Source organism: Thamnophis sirtalis, unplaced genomic scaffold (assembly GCF_051295495.1).
Source record: "Thamnophis sirtalis isolate CommonGarterSnake01/CBP01778 unplaced genomic scaffold, rThaSir2_p1.2 scaffold_10, whole genome shotgun sequence".
Taxonomy (NCBI): domain Eukaryota; kingdom Metazoa; phylum Chordata; class Lepidosauria; order Squamata; family Natricidae; genus Thamnophis; species Thamnophis sirtalis.
Genome location: NW_028261390.1, coordinates 5,869,121 through 5,885,257, shown reverse-complemented (window position 1 = coordinate 5,885,257; position 16,137 = coordinate 5,869,121). Strand labels below are relative to the sequence as shown.

Here is a 16,137-nt window from a genome sequence, read left to right as displayed (position 1 = left end):
AATAAATCAATCAATTAAATCAATCAATCAACCAGAGATGAGAAGGTGCCTCGTTACCGCCTTCCTCTGTTTTTACAATCCTAGCCTAGTTGAACTGTCATTCCATACCTCCAACTTTCGTTTCCTTCCCGTTTTCCTCAGGTTTAAAACAGCATCTTATTGTCCTGGGTTCTGATTTTAAAACCGTATTTTATTCTTAAGCGCGGTATTCAAGCTGACACTCAAAATTACTTAGGAGCAAAAAAACACACGGCAATGCTCTCACATGGGGGAAGGCGAGCATCTCGCTACACAATCCCAAAAGGAAGTGAACCCTTCACAAGTTTGATTCTCACCACCCTCCCCCTCATCCTTTAAGCACTGGAAAACAAGCTGTAGGGAGATTGTGTTGGATGGGGCATCCCAGCACATCTGGCGGGCACCAGGTGGTAGAATACGTCATTTCTTCAGTGAAGGAGAATGTTTGTAACCTCAGGGTTGAAATGAAGGGTCCTTGGTGCTCTCTGAGGTTGGTTGTTTTCTGGCAGATGTTTAGTGACCCAAACACAACACCCTCCGTGTTAAGATAGGGTTTGTGGTGGTGGTGAGGAGGAGGAGGAGGAAAGAAGGAGGAGGAGGAGGAGGAAGCAGAGGAAAAGGGAAGAAGGAGGATAAGAAGAAGAGGAAGAAGAAGAGGAGGAAGAGGAGGACTGTGAAGTCCTTGGTACTCTCTGAGCTTGGTTGTTTTCTGGCAGGTGTTTCGTGACCCAAACACAATACTGTCAGTGTTAAGATGGGGTTTGTGGTGGTGGTGAGGAGAAGGAGGAGGAGGAGGAAAGGAGGAGGAGGAGGAAGCAGAGGAAAAGGGAAGAAGGGGGATAAGAATAAGAGGAAGAAGAAGAGGAGGAGGAGGACTGTGAAGTCCTTGGTACTCTCTGAGCTTGGTTGTTTTCTGGCAGGTGTTTCATGATCCAAACACAATACTGTCAGTGTTAAGATGGGGTTTGTGGTGGTGGTGAGGAGAAGGAGGAGGAGGAGGAAAGGAGGAGGAGGAGGAGGAAGCAGAGGAAAAGGGAAGAAGGGGGATAAGAATAAGAGGAAGAAGAAGAGGAGGAGGAGGACTGTGAAGTCCTTGGTACTCTCTGAGCTTGGTTGTTTTCTGGCAGGTGTTTCATGATCCAAACACAATACTGTCAGTGTTAAGATGGGGTTTGTGGTGGTGGTGAGGAGGAGGAGGAGGAAAGGAGGAGGAGGAGGAAGCAGAGGAAAAGGGAAGAAGGGGGATAAGAATAAGAGGAAGAAGAAGAAGAGGAGGAGGAGGACTGTGAAGTCCTTGGGTACTCTCTGAGCTTGGTTGTTTTCTGGCAGGTGTTTCGTGACCCAAACACAATACTGTCAGTGTTAAGATGGGGTTTGTGGTGGTGGTGAGGAGAAGGAGGAGGAGGAGGAAAGGAGGAGGAGGAGGAGGAAGCAGAGGAAAAGGGAAGAAGGGGGATAAGAATAAGAGGAAGAAGAAGAGGAGGAGGAGGAGGACTGTGAAGTCCTTGGTACTCTCTGAGCTTGGTTGTTTTCTGGCAGGTGTTTCATGATCCAAACACAATACTGTCAGTGTTAAGATGGGGTTTGTGGTGGTGGTGAGGAGAAGGAGGAGGAGGAGGAAAGGAGGAGGAGGAGGAGGAGGAAGCAGAGGAAAAGGGAAGAAGGGGGATAAGAATAAGAGGAAGAAGAAGAGGAGGAGGAGGACTGTGAAGTCCTTGGTACTCTCTGAGCTTGGTTGTTTTCTGGCAGGTGTTTCATGATCCAAACACAATACTGTCAGTGTTAAGATGGGGTTTGTGGTGGTGGTGAGGAGGAGGAGGAGGAAAGGAGGAGGAGGAGGAAGCAGAGGAAAAGGGAAGAAGGGGGATAAGAATAAGAGGAAGAAGAAGAAGAGGAGGAGGAGGACTGTGAAGTCCTTGGTACTCTCTGAGCTTGGTTGTTTTCTGGCAGGTGTTTCGTGACCCAAACACAATACTGTCAGTGTTAAGATGGGGTTTGTGGTGGTGGTGAGGAGAAGGAGGAGGAGGAGGAAAGGAGGAGGAGGAGGAGGAAGCAGAGGAAAAGGGAGAAGAGGGGGATAAGAATAAGAGGAAGAAGAAGAGGAGGAGGAGGACTGTGAAGTCCTTGGTACTCTCTGAGCTTGGTTGTTTTCTGGCAGGTGTTTCATGATCCAAACACAATACTGTCAGTGTTAAGATGGGGTTTGTGGTGGTGGTGGAGGAGGAGGAGGAGGAGGAAAGGAGGAGGAGGAGGAGGAAGCAGAGGAAAAGGGAAGAAGGGGGATAAGAATAAGAGGAATAGGAGGAGGAAGAGGAGGACTGTGAAGTCCTTGGTACTCTCTGAGCTTGGTTGTTTTCTGGCAGGTGTTTCATGAGCCAAACACAATACTGTCAGTGTTAAGATGGGGTTTGTGGTGGTGGTGAGGAGGAGGAGGAGGAAAGGAGGAGGAGGAGGAAGCAGAGGAAAAGAGAAGAAGGGGAATAAGAATAAGAGGAAGAAGAAGAGGAGGAGGAGGGAAAGAAGAAGGAGGAGGAGGAGAGGGGGAGGAAGCAGAGGAAGAGGGAAGAAGGAGAATAAGAAGAAGAGAAGAAGAGGAGGGGGAGGGGGGAGGAGGAGGACTGTGAAGTCTTTAGCACACTCTGAGCTTGGTTGTTTTCTTGCATACATTTCATTACCAAACTAGGTGACATCATCAGGGCTAGATGGGAGTGGGATTTGTGGAGAGGAGGAGGAGGAGGAGGAGGTGGTAGTAGTGGGGTGGTGGCGGTGGAGGAGGAGGAGCAGGAGAAGGAGGAGGACTGTGAAGTGTTAATACTCTCTGAGTGTGGTTTTCTGCGGACCTTTCATTACCCATTTAGGCAACATCATCAGTGCTAGATGGGAGTGGGATTCGTGGCGAGGAGGAGGAGGAGCAGGAGGACTGTGAAGTCTTTAGCACACTCTGAGCGTGGTTGTTTTCTTGCGGACATTTCATTACCAATCTAGGTGACAGCATCAGTGTTAGATGGGAGTGGGATTCGTGGAGAGGAGGAGGAGGAGGAGGAGGAGGAGGAGGAGGAGGAGGAGGAGGAGGAGGAGGAGGAGGAGAGGGGGAGGAGGAGGAGGAGGAGAGGAGGAGGAAGGGGAGGAGGAGGAGGGGAGGAGGAGGAGGAGGAGGAGGGGAGGAGGAGGAGGAGGAGGAAGACTGTGTAATCCTTGGTGCTCTTCGAAGTTGGTTAATTTTCTTGCAGATGTTTCATTACCCAAACTAGGTAACATCATCAACTATTTTCACCTAGTTTGGGTAACGAAATATCTGAAGAAGAAAAAAACCAAGCTCAGAGAATACCAAGAACACCTCACTTTATTTCCTCCACCCCAAGAAAATAACAGAGGAGCAAGAGGAAGGCTAGAATGTCATATTATTTGATAGATGGGGTAACACTGCCACCTGCAGGCTGAAACAAGAAGCATTTTTTGCTATGACATAATGGACATTCCCTGGCTTGCAAATGTTGGAGAAACATTTCAGAAATAATTCTGGACTTTATGATAGATTCCCCCCCGCCCCCCCCCCCCCCGGTATCACTTTCTTTCAATTCCTTCTTCTTTCTGGAACAGAAAGGGGGGAAAAAAACGGAGGGAAAAATTAACAATAGGATGATGGAGGAATATAACATAAAATGAGAAATGCTACGTTCATCTACAGAGAAGCACATCAAAACTTACATATTTCTTTGGTATGGAATTTCAACCTCTCTGTTCTTAGGAGAGTCTTATAAATGAAGGAGAATTCAGTTCTACAAATCAGGCCTCCACGCAAATTTCAAAATGTTATGAATGTAGTATATGCTTACTAATAAATCACATTAGTTACTAGGGTTATTGTGGGCACGATGCTCAGTAGTTAAAGACCCTGGGCTCAGTGGTTAAAGACCCTGAGCCGAGGTGGCGCAGTGGTTAAATGCAGCACTGCAGGCTACTTCAGCTGACTGCAGTTCTGCAGTTTGGCTGTTCAAATCTCACCGGCTCAGGGTTGACTCAGCCTTCCATCCTCCCGAGGTGGGTAAAATGAGGACCCGGATTGTTGTTGGGGGTGATATGCTGACTCTGTAAACCGCTTAGAGAGGGCTGAAAGCCCTATGAAGCGGTATATAAGTCTAACTGCTATTGCTATTGCTATCTGGGAAGCTGACAGCCTGGGTTTGAGACCCATTTGCCATGTTATGGGGTGAGCTCCCTGTAATTAATGTTCCATTCATTAATTGTTCCCAACAAATTTCTCCTTAATTCTAGATTAGAACTATTTCTGGAGTTTCCATCTATTGCTTCTTGTCCTGTCCTCAGATGCCTTGGGGAAGAAGTTGACCTTCTCTTCTCTGTGGCAGTCCCTCAAATATTGGAAGACTACTGTCATGTTACGCCTGGTCCTTCTCTTCAATAGACTGGACATACCCAGTTCCTGCAACCGTTCTTCGGTTTTAGTCTCCAGTCCCCTAATTGTCTTGGTTGCTCCTCTCTGCACTTTTTCTAGAATCCCAGCATCTTTATAACGTGGTGACCACAACTGAATGCAATATTCCAAGTGTATTTCAAGTAAAGTATTCCGCCCTAACCCTAAACCTCTAACCCTAACCCCAACCTTAATCTCTAACCCTAACTCCTAACCCCAACCTCCTAACCCTAACCCCAACCTCTAACCCCTAAACCTAACCCCTAAGCCTAACCATAACCCCCCTAATCCTAACCCCAACCCTAACCCCTTACCCAACCCCTAACCCTAACCCTAACCCCAACCCCCTAACCCTAACCATAACCCCCCTAATCCTAATCCTAACCCCAACCCTAACCCCTTACCCCAACCCCTAACCCTAACCCCTAACCCCAACCCCAACCCCCTAACCCTAAACTCAACCTCATAATCCCTAACCCCAACCTCAACCCTAACTCTCTAACCCTAACCTCTAACCCCTAAACCTAACCTTTAACCCTAACCCCAATCCTAACCCCCTAACCCTAACCCCAATCCTAACCCCCTAACCCTAGCCCCAACCCAAACCCAAACTCCTAACCCCAACCCTAACCTCTAACCTAACCCTAACCCTAACCCCAACCCCCTAACCCTAACCCTAACCTCAACCTCTGACTCCTAAACCTAACCCCTAACCCTAACCCTTTATATGCATTTAATACTATCATAAGATATTAAGAACACTTGTGTTTTCTTTAACAATATTAAGATTTTACCATGTCAGATGTGCCCAACCCAGGGGTGGGTTGCTGCCAATTCTAACCTCTTCTATAGAAGAGGTTCCACAAATCTACAGTGCCATTTAGAACTGGTTCCAGCTCCCTCCCCCTCCCCCCGCACATCCGCACATCATCAAGATGAAGAGCAAGAGGAGGAATTCTGGGAGTTGAAGTCCACAAGTCTTAAAGCTGTCAAGTTTGAACACCCCTGAGGGTTTTTTTCCTAACGGGTTAGGGGTGCAAGGGTCTTGTAACTTGACAGCTTTAAGACTCGCGTGCTTCCATGCCAGAGTTCCTGAGCCAACATGACTGGAGGAGGAATTCCAGGAGTTGAAGTCCACAAGTCTTAAAGCTGTCAAGTTTGAACACCCCTGATTTTTTTTTTCTAAAGGGTTAGGGATGCAAAGATCTTGTAACTTGACAGCCTTAAAACTTGCGTACTTCAAATGCCAGAGTTTCTGAGCCAACATTTTGGTGGCTAAGCAAGAGCGCTGTTAAGTGAGTTTCACCACATTTTACAAGTTGGCCACCCCCACCCAGTCACATGGCTGGCAAGCCACTCCCACCCAGTCACATGGACGGCAAGCCACTCCCACCCGGTCACATGGCCGGCAAGCCACTCCCACAAAGTAGGCCACACCTACAGAAGAGGTTCTAAAAAAATTTGAAACCCACCACTGGCCCAACCCCAGTCTTTTTCTAGTGTCTCACCTACCTGAATATTTTTTTAAAAAGGGAACGTTCTCAAGATTTGTTTTCTATGCAGCCAACTAGGAAACAAATGGTAGAGACAGAGTCTATGACCTGAAAACAACAACAACAACAACAACACCTGGATGGATTAATTCAGTTACAGCTCTCAAATCTTTAGGGTATATTTTTGGGGATAAGAGATTTTGACAATGGTCCCGTCTCCACTCAATCTGGTGTCATCCCGCTAAACTTGATTCATCAATGGCTGTAAAAAAAAAAACCTACAGATTTTATGCGATGAGTCTTCTGTAATCAGAACAAGTCTTATACACAGAAATAAACATCGCTTCTTCTTAGATGTTTTTCTGACTCCGATCCATATATTAATGAGGCCTGATCTGCCAATAAATCCCAATTAACTCTCAATTTCAAGGATGGGGATCAGATTCACTTACGCTACTGTGCTAAGGACAACGGTCCATTCATGGCTGATTTCATCAAGCTCTATCAACGGGATTCACACCACTTGTGAAGCCCTTAAACTCTATCCTGAGCCACCATAATTGGAAGGATAATAACACCCCCCCCCAATTTAAATAAACAAGATTATGGTTTAAGTCAGGGGTGGGCTTCAAAAATTTCAGCAACGGATTTTCTGCCCGGTTGCTGGGTGGGTGTGGCTATGGTGGGCGTGACCTAGTCGGCCTCCTGTACCACGGTGGGTGGGTGGGGGGGTGTTTTCACCCTCCTGGGGCTCCGGAGACCCTCCGGAGGCCAGAAATGGGCCCGTTTCCAGCCTTCTGAAACTTCCGGGAGGCCTGTTACCACTCCTCCCCGAGCATCCACATTGGCCCTGCACTTAACTCGCATCCAAACCGGGCCGGGGGGGAAGACTTCTGGGAGGGGAGGGGTGGGCGTGGCCAGCCAGGGATGGGAGTTGGAGGTTCTCCGAACTAGCCATAACATTAGCTGTGAGTTCTCCCGAACCTGGGGGAATCTATAGCAGCCCACCCCTGGTTTAAGTCAAAAGGCAGCAGCCTATAATTTCAGACTGCACAGTCCCCTCCCTTCGGGGCAGTTTAACTCCTGCAGTTGCCGACCAGGAGAACATTTTGGGGGGAATTTTAATTGCTGAGTCAGGCTTTTAGATTTATTTCAGCCCAGTGAAATAACTAACTAACTAGAAGTGCAGCTGGAGTGGATGCTGGTTGGAAGATAAAGCCCACAGGGAGGGGAGGGGTAGGGCTTAATCCCACCACTCCGCAGGTTGGATACTTTGCGTTGGCAGGCCGTATCTGGCTTGCGGGCCATAGTTTGAGGACCCTTGCTCTAAAAGGATGCAAAGGACCAGCTGTCTGCAAGGAGTATCAATCCTTCCATTCCCCACCATCCAGTCAGAGCTGAAGAAGCTTCTGGGATGAGAAGCGAAATGTCTTCAGAAGGAAAAAAACAGAAAGTCTGGTTGCTTCCCGAAAAATCACCTTTCGGACAACCAAGACCTGGATGACTGAGAATCTCTACAGACTTTTAGCTATGCAATTTGGGATGAAGACCCTTGGAATGGTGTAGGAGTAGGAATGGATTTCCAGAGGGGGAAATTGAAGATTATAGGAACCGTTTGCACCACTCAGGTGACCCTGAGGACAGAGATAAACCTCCAAGGTGCTTCAACAACCCTCTCAAAGGATGCAAAGGACCAGCTGTCTGCAAGGAGTATCAACCTTTCCATTCCCCACCATCCAGTCAGAGCTGAAGAAGCTTCTTGGATGAGAAGCGAAACCGTGGCACGACAAAACCGCGGTCCACTAAAGCGCGCCCGATTAAAGCGCGTACCTGACGTCATCAGCAGCGCGACAAATACGACCGCGGAGAAAAAAGGGCGCTTTAAAAAGCGCTTTTAAAGCAAGCCGATTCACATAAAGGTAAGGGTTAGGTTTAGGGTTAGGGTTAGGGTTAGGTTAAGGGTTAGGGTTAGGTTTAGGGTTACGTTAAGCGTTAGGGTTAGGTTTAGGGTTAGGTTAAGGGTTAGGTATAGGGTTAGGTTAAGGGTTAGGGTTAGGTTAAGGGTTAGGTTAAGGGTTAGGTTTAGGGTTAGGTTAAGGGTTAGGTTAAGGGTTAGGTTTAGGGTTAGGTTTAGGGTTAGGTTAAGGGTTAGGTTAAGGGTTAGGTTTAGGGTTAGGTTTAGGGTTAGGTTTAGGGTTAGGTTAAGGATTAGGCTTAGGGTTAGGTTTAGGGTTAGGTTTGGGGGGGTTAGGTTTAGATTTACGCGTTAATTTTAAGTTTACCCCTCACAGCGTGCTGTTTTCGTCGCGCTGTGATGACGTCACGTATGTGCTTTCGTCGAGCGCGATTTAGTCTACCGCGGTTTTGTGGTGGAACCAAGCGAAACGTCTTCAAAGAAAAGAAAAAGCACCTTTGGGACAACCATGACCTGGATGACTGAGAATCTCAACAGACATGTGAGCACGGACCTTACCTGTATTCCACAATACGCTGGAGGTGCATTCAGATGACAGCATTTGGTGGCATAACTACTCCTTTGTTCCACCAGAGCAGAGACCTGATTTTCAGCATCCAAAGACCCAGGAGGGAGCAGAGTTAACGCATTGGCTCTAAGCCTGCAATTCGAGACAGGAAGACATCACCAAACCCTTTTTAAGGTAAGAAAACACAGATTCCTTGGAAACAACTGAGATCTGATTTCATACAGCCGGGTGCAAGAAAATACAGGTAGACCTCCGTGTACAACCGCAGCTGAGCACAAAGTTGCTAAGAGAGACGGTTGTTAGGTGAGTTTTGCCCCATTTTACAATGAGGCAGGAAATCAACACAATTTCATCCTCTAAGGTGACAGGCAAAGCTTGTCTCGTATTTTTGCAAATTGGTTCCATGGCAGCGTTTAAAAAAAGAATGGCTGTCAACTTTCCAACAATAACAGAACCTTCCATTTCTCAGCTCTTTCCCAACTTTCATAGAACATGACATCTGCACATCAACATTCCTCGCCAAAAGTGTTGTGCCATTCTAATCTTTAGAGCACAAACTGTATTTGCCAATGAAGTACACGTTTTATGGGGTCAATAAGTTTCTGATTACAAATGCTTTGTGCTACACATCGGTGTTCTGACCGAGGCTTCCCAAGAGCACGAAGCAAACTCCTTGTCCCGACAAAAGCCCCTTTTATTAATCAACTGTCAATTCTGCCCATTCACATCCAGCAAAGTCTTTCAAGGGAGGATTAAGAGTCTCCGACCTTATCTGGCTTGGAGAGCTGCCAGGCCAATATCTACAAAACTTGGCAAGGCGTCTTGGAGAGTCACAAACCAATGAAGCGAACTAATTGTCTCCTGCAAACTCCACTCCCCTTTCGCTCCTCTTTTATTTCCTCTGGGAGGGGCCATTCATCCCCCACCTGTGGCCTTACTCCCAAGTCAACCCCTGTTCTTTAGCTCTTCCCTTTGTCTGGCAACTGGGCATGCGCACACTGGGAACAGGCTCCAGCTGTTCTTCTGCCTCACTGATGTCTGACTCTGAAGGCAGCTGATGACTGGCATACGTCTCTGGCCCCCTCTCTGCCTCCGACACAGAGCCCTCATCAGAGCCTTCCCCAGACTCCAGGACTGGCCCATGTTCCTCCCCGACCTCCTCACTGTCTGAATCTGCCATCAGCTCTGCTGGTGGGCCACAAAACCCTGCTCTAAAGCCTGATAGAATACAAATTTCCATGCAAATATGGAGGAAACTTTACCTCTTGAGGAATTCCACGTATGTATGATCCGTATATTCCCCACAAATCTCATTTCCTTTTTCAATCCAAGTGTGCAACAGATCTATTGTTTTTAAACGCTAGAATTCAGAAAGAAATATCGTTGCATGAATGAAGAATGTTACCGCATTATATAGTATTCCAGCAAAATGCTCCTCCCCCAGATAGAGGACTTATTCTCTTCCTCCCTCCCCCCCTGCCTCCTTCTCTGTTTCTCCATCTCCATCAGAGGTGGTATTCAGCTGGTTTAGACCGGTTCACCCGAATCGGTAGTGGAAATCACGGGTGGACCTGCCCACCTGTCCCGGATCTCTGCCGTCCCATTTAGGCACTTTTTAAAGCCAAAGCGCATGCATGCAAGGCTGAGCACATGTGCGGACGGGGCAAATGTGAACGCACGCTCACCTATGCGAAACGGTAGGGAAGGTAAGTGAATGGCGTCCCTGATCTACCTCTATATCAGTAGGAGAACGAGTGGCAGAACTAGGAGGTGGAGTTAAAAGAGGGACTAGCCGAGAATCCCTACACTAGGGGTCTCCAAACTTGGCAGCTTTAAGACTTGTGGACTTCAACTCCCAGAATTCCCCAGCCAGCTTGGCTGGCTGGGGAATTCTGGGAGTTGAAGTCCACAAGTCTTAAAGCTGCCAAGTTTGGAGAGCCCTGCCCTACACAGTCATAAGAACAGCAAGCCCAATGAATTCCTTTGCCCTCCAAGCTGGTGCTGGACTATTAGTGCAGAAGATCCCCATGGATAGGCTGTTTAGCAATAAATCCGTTCCTTTGGGCCTTCTTCCCACAAGGGACCTGTGCCTGACTTCGTCTGAGAAGGTTCTCAATCTTTACCTTCTCCGCGAAACATGCTTTGGGGTCTGCTAAGCCACAGCAATCATTGGCGGCAGCTTGGCCGACGGAATACAAGGTAATAAGAAGAGCCTCCGGAGCACGGCTGTATATCCGGGCCACGTCATAAATATTACTGCAAAAGGAAAAAAAAAAACAAAGGCCGCTTTCTGAGTGACTTTAGCTTAGGTACTCTCCTTCCTCCCAACATACCCGTATTTTTCAGAGTATAAGACACAACAAGATTTCAAAGAGGTAAATTAAAAAAGAAGTTTTTTGCACCCTGCAGGCCTCCCAAACCCTCTGCATGCCGTTGGTTTTTTTTGGTGAAAAACAGGATACGCAGAGAGTTTGAGAGGCCTGCAAAGTGCTCCTTTGAGGGAGGGAACGAGGAAAAAACACCCTGTTTTTTAAAAAAACCAGGCCCGTTTTTTTGCAAAAAAACCAGGGCATGCATAGGCTTTGGAAGGCTAGTAGGATGTTCCTGAAGGCTGGGAGGGGGAGCAAAAACGAGCAAAAAACAGGCCCGTTTTTTGCAAAAAACCAGGGCATGCATAGGCTTTGGGAGGCTTGTAGGGTGGTTCCTGAAGGCTGGGAGGGGGACAAAAACGAGCAAAAAAATGGCCTGTTTTTTGCTCATTTTTGCCCTTCCCAGCCTCCAGGAGCATGTTGCAGCCCCCCCCCCCCAAAGCTCTGCACGGCCATTTTGGTGAAGGGGGCGGGGTTTCGGGAGGCCAGAAAATGCTCTATTCAGTGTATAAGACGCATCCAGATTTTCACCCTCTTTTTTGGGGGGGAAAGGTGCGTCTTATACTCCGAAAAATACGGTACTTCACACAATTGAAGTTGGAGAAAGAAGTGAAGAAGGGGCCCTTTGGATGTTCTCCTGAGCTCCTGAAGGGAAGGAGGGGTATAAATCTAAAAAGAATAAAGACATTTCTGGGTTCTAGAGGGAGGGACCTTCTTCCTCACATCCAGTGGTGGGCTGCCGCCGCTTCGGACGAACCGATAGTTGCGACTTGCGGGCCGGGTGTGCTGAACCAGTAGGCAGGCCTGGGGTTGTTGACCTCATTACTGAGGTGCAGCCCCGATTAGATTGGGTGCATGGTGATGTTTTTAAATTGTTTTCTTGTATTTTTACTAATTATTTTCTTTGTTTTGTAAGCCGCCTGGAGTCCTCCGGGATTGGGCGGCCTATAAATCCATTAAATAAGTAAATAAATAAGTAAGTAAGTAAGTAAGTAAGTAAGTAAGTAAGTAAGTAGTAAGTAAGTAAGTAAATAAATAATAAATAAATAAATAAATAAATAAATAAATAAATAAATAAATAAATAAATTAAATAAATAAAATAGTGTTTGGCGGCCTGGGTCGCTGGAACCAGCAGTGACCCAGGGCCTGCCACACCCCCGAACTGGTTCTCCGGGTGCCGCCATCTTGTTTTTTGCTTCTGCAGTTGCGCAAAACATTCTTATTGCACTGCGCATGCCCGTGCAGCACGCATCAAGTGCATGCCACACCCACGAGCAAACCCGCAGTAGTGACTGCGGGAACCCACCCTTGGTGTCCTCACTACCACCCTCCCACTTGCCCCCCCCCCGGCACTATGCTGTCCTATTTAGCCTTGTTTTTGATGCCTCGTGCATGAATGCCAGGCACACGCAGGAGCAAAGTGCGTGCATGGTTGCGCAGGCACAACCAGGGTTATTAAGGTAAGTGCAGCCCACCTCTGCTCACATCCCCCTGAAATGGTTAGAGAGCCCTGCATGCAAATCCCGCCTCTAGAGAAGGAGAAAAACGGGCCCCAAATCCCCTTACCGATATATGTCTACTTCGCCATCTTCCCTGCAGACGCCTTCGTCAACCGAACTGGGAGCCTGAGGGACGTGGGAATGCTTAACCCACGGGAGCGAGTAAATGCACAAGTATTTTCCCACGTCGTCTTTAGAGCGGCAACAGGCTTGGAGTCCTTCGTTCGCTCCACAGGCGGTATTGCAGATGTGGGCGATGTGAGGTTTGAGCTGGAAGACAGGAGAGCATTCCCTTTGCAACACAACCAACACAACGGGGCCGACAGCGTTTGACGGAACAGATCATGGCTCCCTTCGTTTCGATTTTAAAAAAATAAATAAAAATACAGGTTGCCCTCGATTTTGGTTGCCCAAAGATTCTGTTGGGAAGTGCGGAGATCCCAATTCCACTCTTCTATATAACTAGTCCTTGACTGATGCTATAAAAAGCGAATTATGACCGGGGGGTTTTACACTTATGTGTTCTGACCCTCCTTGTCCTACACCAAAGCACGGCGAGACAAAGATACTGCAAGGATTTATTAACACACAGATAGGACCTTGGCAGCAATCCAGCACAGTCCAGGCCTTGGCAGCAATCCAGCACAGACTAACCTTGGCAGCAATCCAGCCTGCCAAGCTAGCCACGAAAGTTCTCCCACTTTAGTGCATACGTTGACTCCTGCAAAAGGGCTTGTGCACAATCAGTCCTTTTATAGTCTCGAGAGGAGCCTAAATACCACCAGCTGAGTGCAATTATCTCCTGTAACTGCGTAAATGGGGCAAAACTCACTTAACAACATATCCCTTAGCCACGGAAACTTTGGGCTGAGTCATGGTCGTATGTCGAAGACTGTCTATAATTTAGAGCATAACAAGTGAACTGCACAGGTTGACTAGGCCTTGATCATTATAAGATGGTGTCAGGCTTCCAAATAGCATCCGAAAATAAATCAGAGTTCCAATGGATTAAGAGAGCCACGTTGGCACATCTGGGGAAACCTGAATCTGAAAGCTTCCCGGTTTTCCCCACTCAGTTGAAAGTTCAAGAGCCAAGGTGGCGTAGTGGTTAGGGTGCAGTACTGCAGGCCACTTCAGCTGACTGTTATCTGCAGTTCAGCGGTTCAAATCTCACCGGCTCAAGGTTGACTCAGCCTTCCATCCTTCCAAGGTGGGTGAAATGAGGACCCGGATTGTTGTTGGGGGCGATATGCTGACTCTGTAAACTGCTTAGAGAGGGCTGAAAGCCCTATGAAGCGGTATATAAGTCTAACTGCTATTGCTATCTTGCCCCCATACCAGGGGTGGGTTTCTCGCCCCGTTCCAACCGGTTCGGCTGGAACGGGGCCAGCGGCATCCTCGTGCACGCGCGTGGTGCACGCATGCGTACTAGCATCTGCGCAACGCTCCAGCTGCTCCTGGAGGATCGCGCAGGCGCTGTATGCGTCCTGCGCATGCGTGGAAGCGCAGAACTCGTCAAAACCGGGTAAGGACCGCGGGCGGGCGGGCGCACCCTTCGCTGTTCCCAGAAGTTACTTACTTCCGGGTCCGCCGACCAACCGGTTCGCAGGGACCGCCGCGAACCGGTTGAAACCCACCCCTGCCTCATACCCACAGGTCCATCCCATGATCCAATCTCCCACTGCCATGTTGGCAGCTCCCACTCATCGAGTTCTGGTCAGGTGCAGAGGTGCAGAGTCAAAGGATGACCTTGGCTTTCTAGAAAGAATGTTGTTATGTCTACCTATCATCTAACTCCATACAATCCCCCCCTCCCATTTTCCCCACAATAGCAAATGCATAGCAGAATATTAGAAAGTGTGGAAGGCCAAAGATCTAAGAGAAATACGGCTGCAGGGCTGCCTGCGGGACAGAGAAGATTAGGATGATATTATCTTCGGATATGGGTAGAGAATTCTTCTGCCCCATAATTACTTATATAAAGCCTATAAAGCCCTTCATGGTAGTGGGCCTGGGAATTTGAGAGACCGCCTACTGCCAATTACCTCCACTAGACCGATACGATCGCATCGATTAGGCCTCCTCCGAATTCCATCTACTAGCCAGTGCAAACTGGCAACTACCCGGAGGAGAGCCTTCTCGGTGGCTGCTCCGACCCTCTGGAACGAACTCCCCGTGGAGATTCGGACCCTCACCACCCTCCAATCCTTCCGCGCCGCTTTGAAGATCTGGCTGTCCCGGCTGGCCTGGGGTTAAGATTCCAACACCACCCGAATTGTGTGACTGTTGTGCTCTCTTTTAATATGTTGTATTGTTTCCATATTGGAATACTGTTTGTCTTCCCCCCCCTCCCTTTTTGAATTGTGAGCCGCCCTGAGTCCCCCCAGGGAAAAGGGCGGCATACAAATAAAGGAAATGAATGAATGAATGACTTATCCTATTCATCACTACCCTGCTGGAAGTCAAGTCCACCAAGAGCTGCATCATCTAGTCCTACAAATTGTAGAAATAAGATCTAAGGCAGTTCTCGCCTGCCTTTCCTGATCGCTCACCTCATTGTGCAAACAGTTTTCTTCCAAACTGGCACAGCACTTGGAAAGAATTTCAGATGCTTCTCCAGCGAGGCTTATGGCGTTCTCAAAGGACAGGCTCGGCGTCTGCTGGGTGAATTTTATTAAGTAGCTGGAGCATTAGGGAAGGGAAGGGAAGAAAAAAAAGAGAGAATTTAACCAACGGAGAGTTGAATTAGCTGCTCAAACATTTTCCTGACCTAGGCTTCCCCAAAAAGCATGAGGCAGAGTCCTGGTCCCGACAAAACCCCTTTTATTAAACGAATGTGAATTCCTCTTGTTCACATTCAGCAAAGGCTTTGGCAAACAGTCTTTCAAAGGAGTATTTATGACTACAGACCTTATCTAGCTTGGAAAGCTGCCATGTAAATATTTTCCAAGTGTGGTGCTGTGCAAGGAAAGTCTAGTAAGCAGTTGGAAGGACTGGCTGGCATCACCCACCCCTCCCCTCCCTCCCTCCCACCCCTCCTCTCCCCTCCCCTCCCAGGAGTCTCCACACAGCCCATTTTGAATGCCAGGGAAGTGCAGGACCCCTGCAGAGGCTCCGGGAGGGTGGGAGGGTGAAAAATGGCCTTCTCAGAAGTTCCAGAAGTCTGGAACCGAGGTGGTGCAGTGGTTAAATGCAGCACTGCAGGCTACTTCAGCTGACTGCAGTTCTGCAGTTCGGCTGTTCAAATCTCACCGGCTCAGGGTTGACTCAGCCTTCCATCCTTCCAAGGTGGGTAAAATGAGGACCCGGATTGTTGTTGGGGGCAATATGCTGACTCTGTAAACTGTTTAGAGAGGGCTGAAAGGCCTATGAAGCGGTACATAAGTCTCACCAGCTGAATCTGTCATGGCTCAGTTGTGAATTTCAACCGCTAAAACTTTATCCTTCTGACCTGGCATGGATGTAGGAGACAAAAGGGTTTCCACTCTACCTGACCGTTGTTTTATTTTTCCCAAGCAAGGCATAGAGAGCGCAGGCTTTGTTTGACAGATGGGTAAATGTTTGGATGGGCTTGTTTTGTAACCTCTGCAAAAGAAAAGGAATTGAAAATGGTCAGGCAGAGATCACACAGGTACCGTATTTTTCGGACTATAAGACGCACCGGAGTATAAGACGCACCATGATTTTGAAGAGGTAAATTAAAAAAAAAAGTTTTTGCACTCTGCAGGCCTCCCGAACTCTCTGTATGCCTTGTTTTTTGCAACAACAACAAAAAGAAAAGGGCATGCAGAGGGTTTGGGAGGCTTTTAGAGTGCTCCTGGGGAGGGCAGAAAAGAGCAAAA

General features: G+C 48.1%; 1 protein-coding gene across 1 annotated transcript in view; it reads right to left on the bottom strand.

Moving 5' to 3' along the window:
- Positions 1–5,962: 5,962 nt before the first annotated feature.
- Positions 5,963–16,137, bottom strand: part of GC (GC vitamin D binding protein) — a gene marked incomplete in the record, with an annotated part of 35,247 nt that continues 25,072 nt past the window's right edge. Inside the window, 7 exon segments of the mRNA XM_087723960.1 lie at positions 5,963–6,051; positions 8,417–8,558; positions 9,689–9,786; positions 10,550–10,682; positions 12,363–12,565; positions 14,848–14,977; positions 15,786–15,880. Coding sequence (XP_087580086.1) covers positions 5,992–6,051; positions 8,417–8,558; positions 9,689–9,786; positions 10,550–10,682; positions 12,363–12,565; positions 14,848–14,977; positions 15,786–15,880 — 861 coding nt within the window.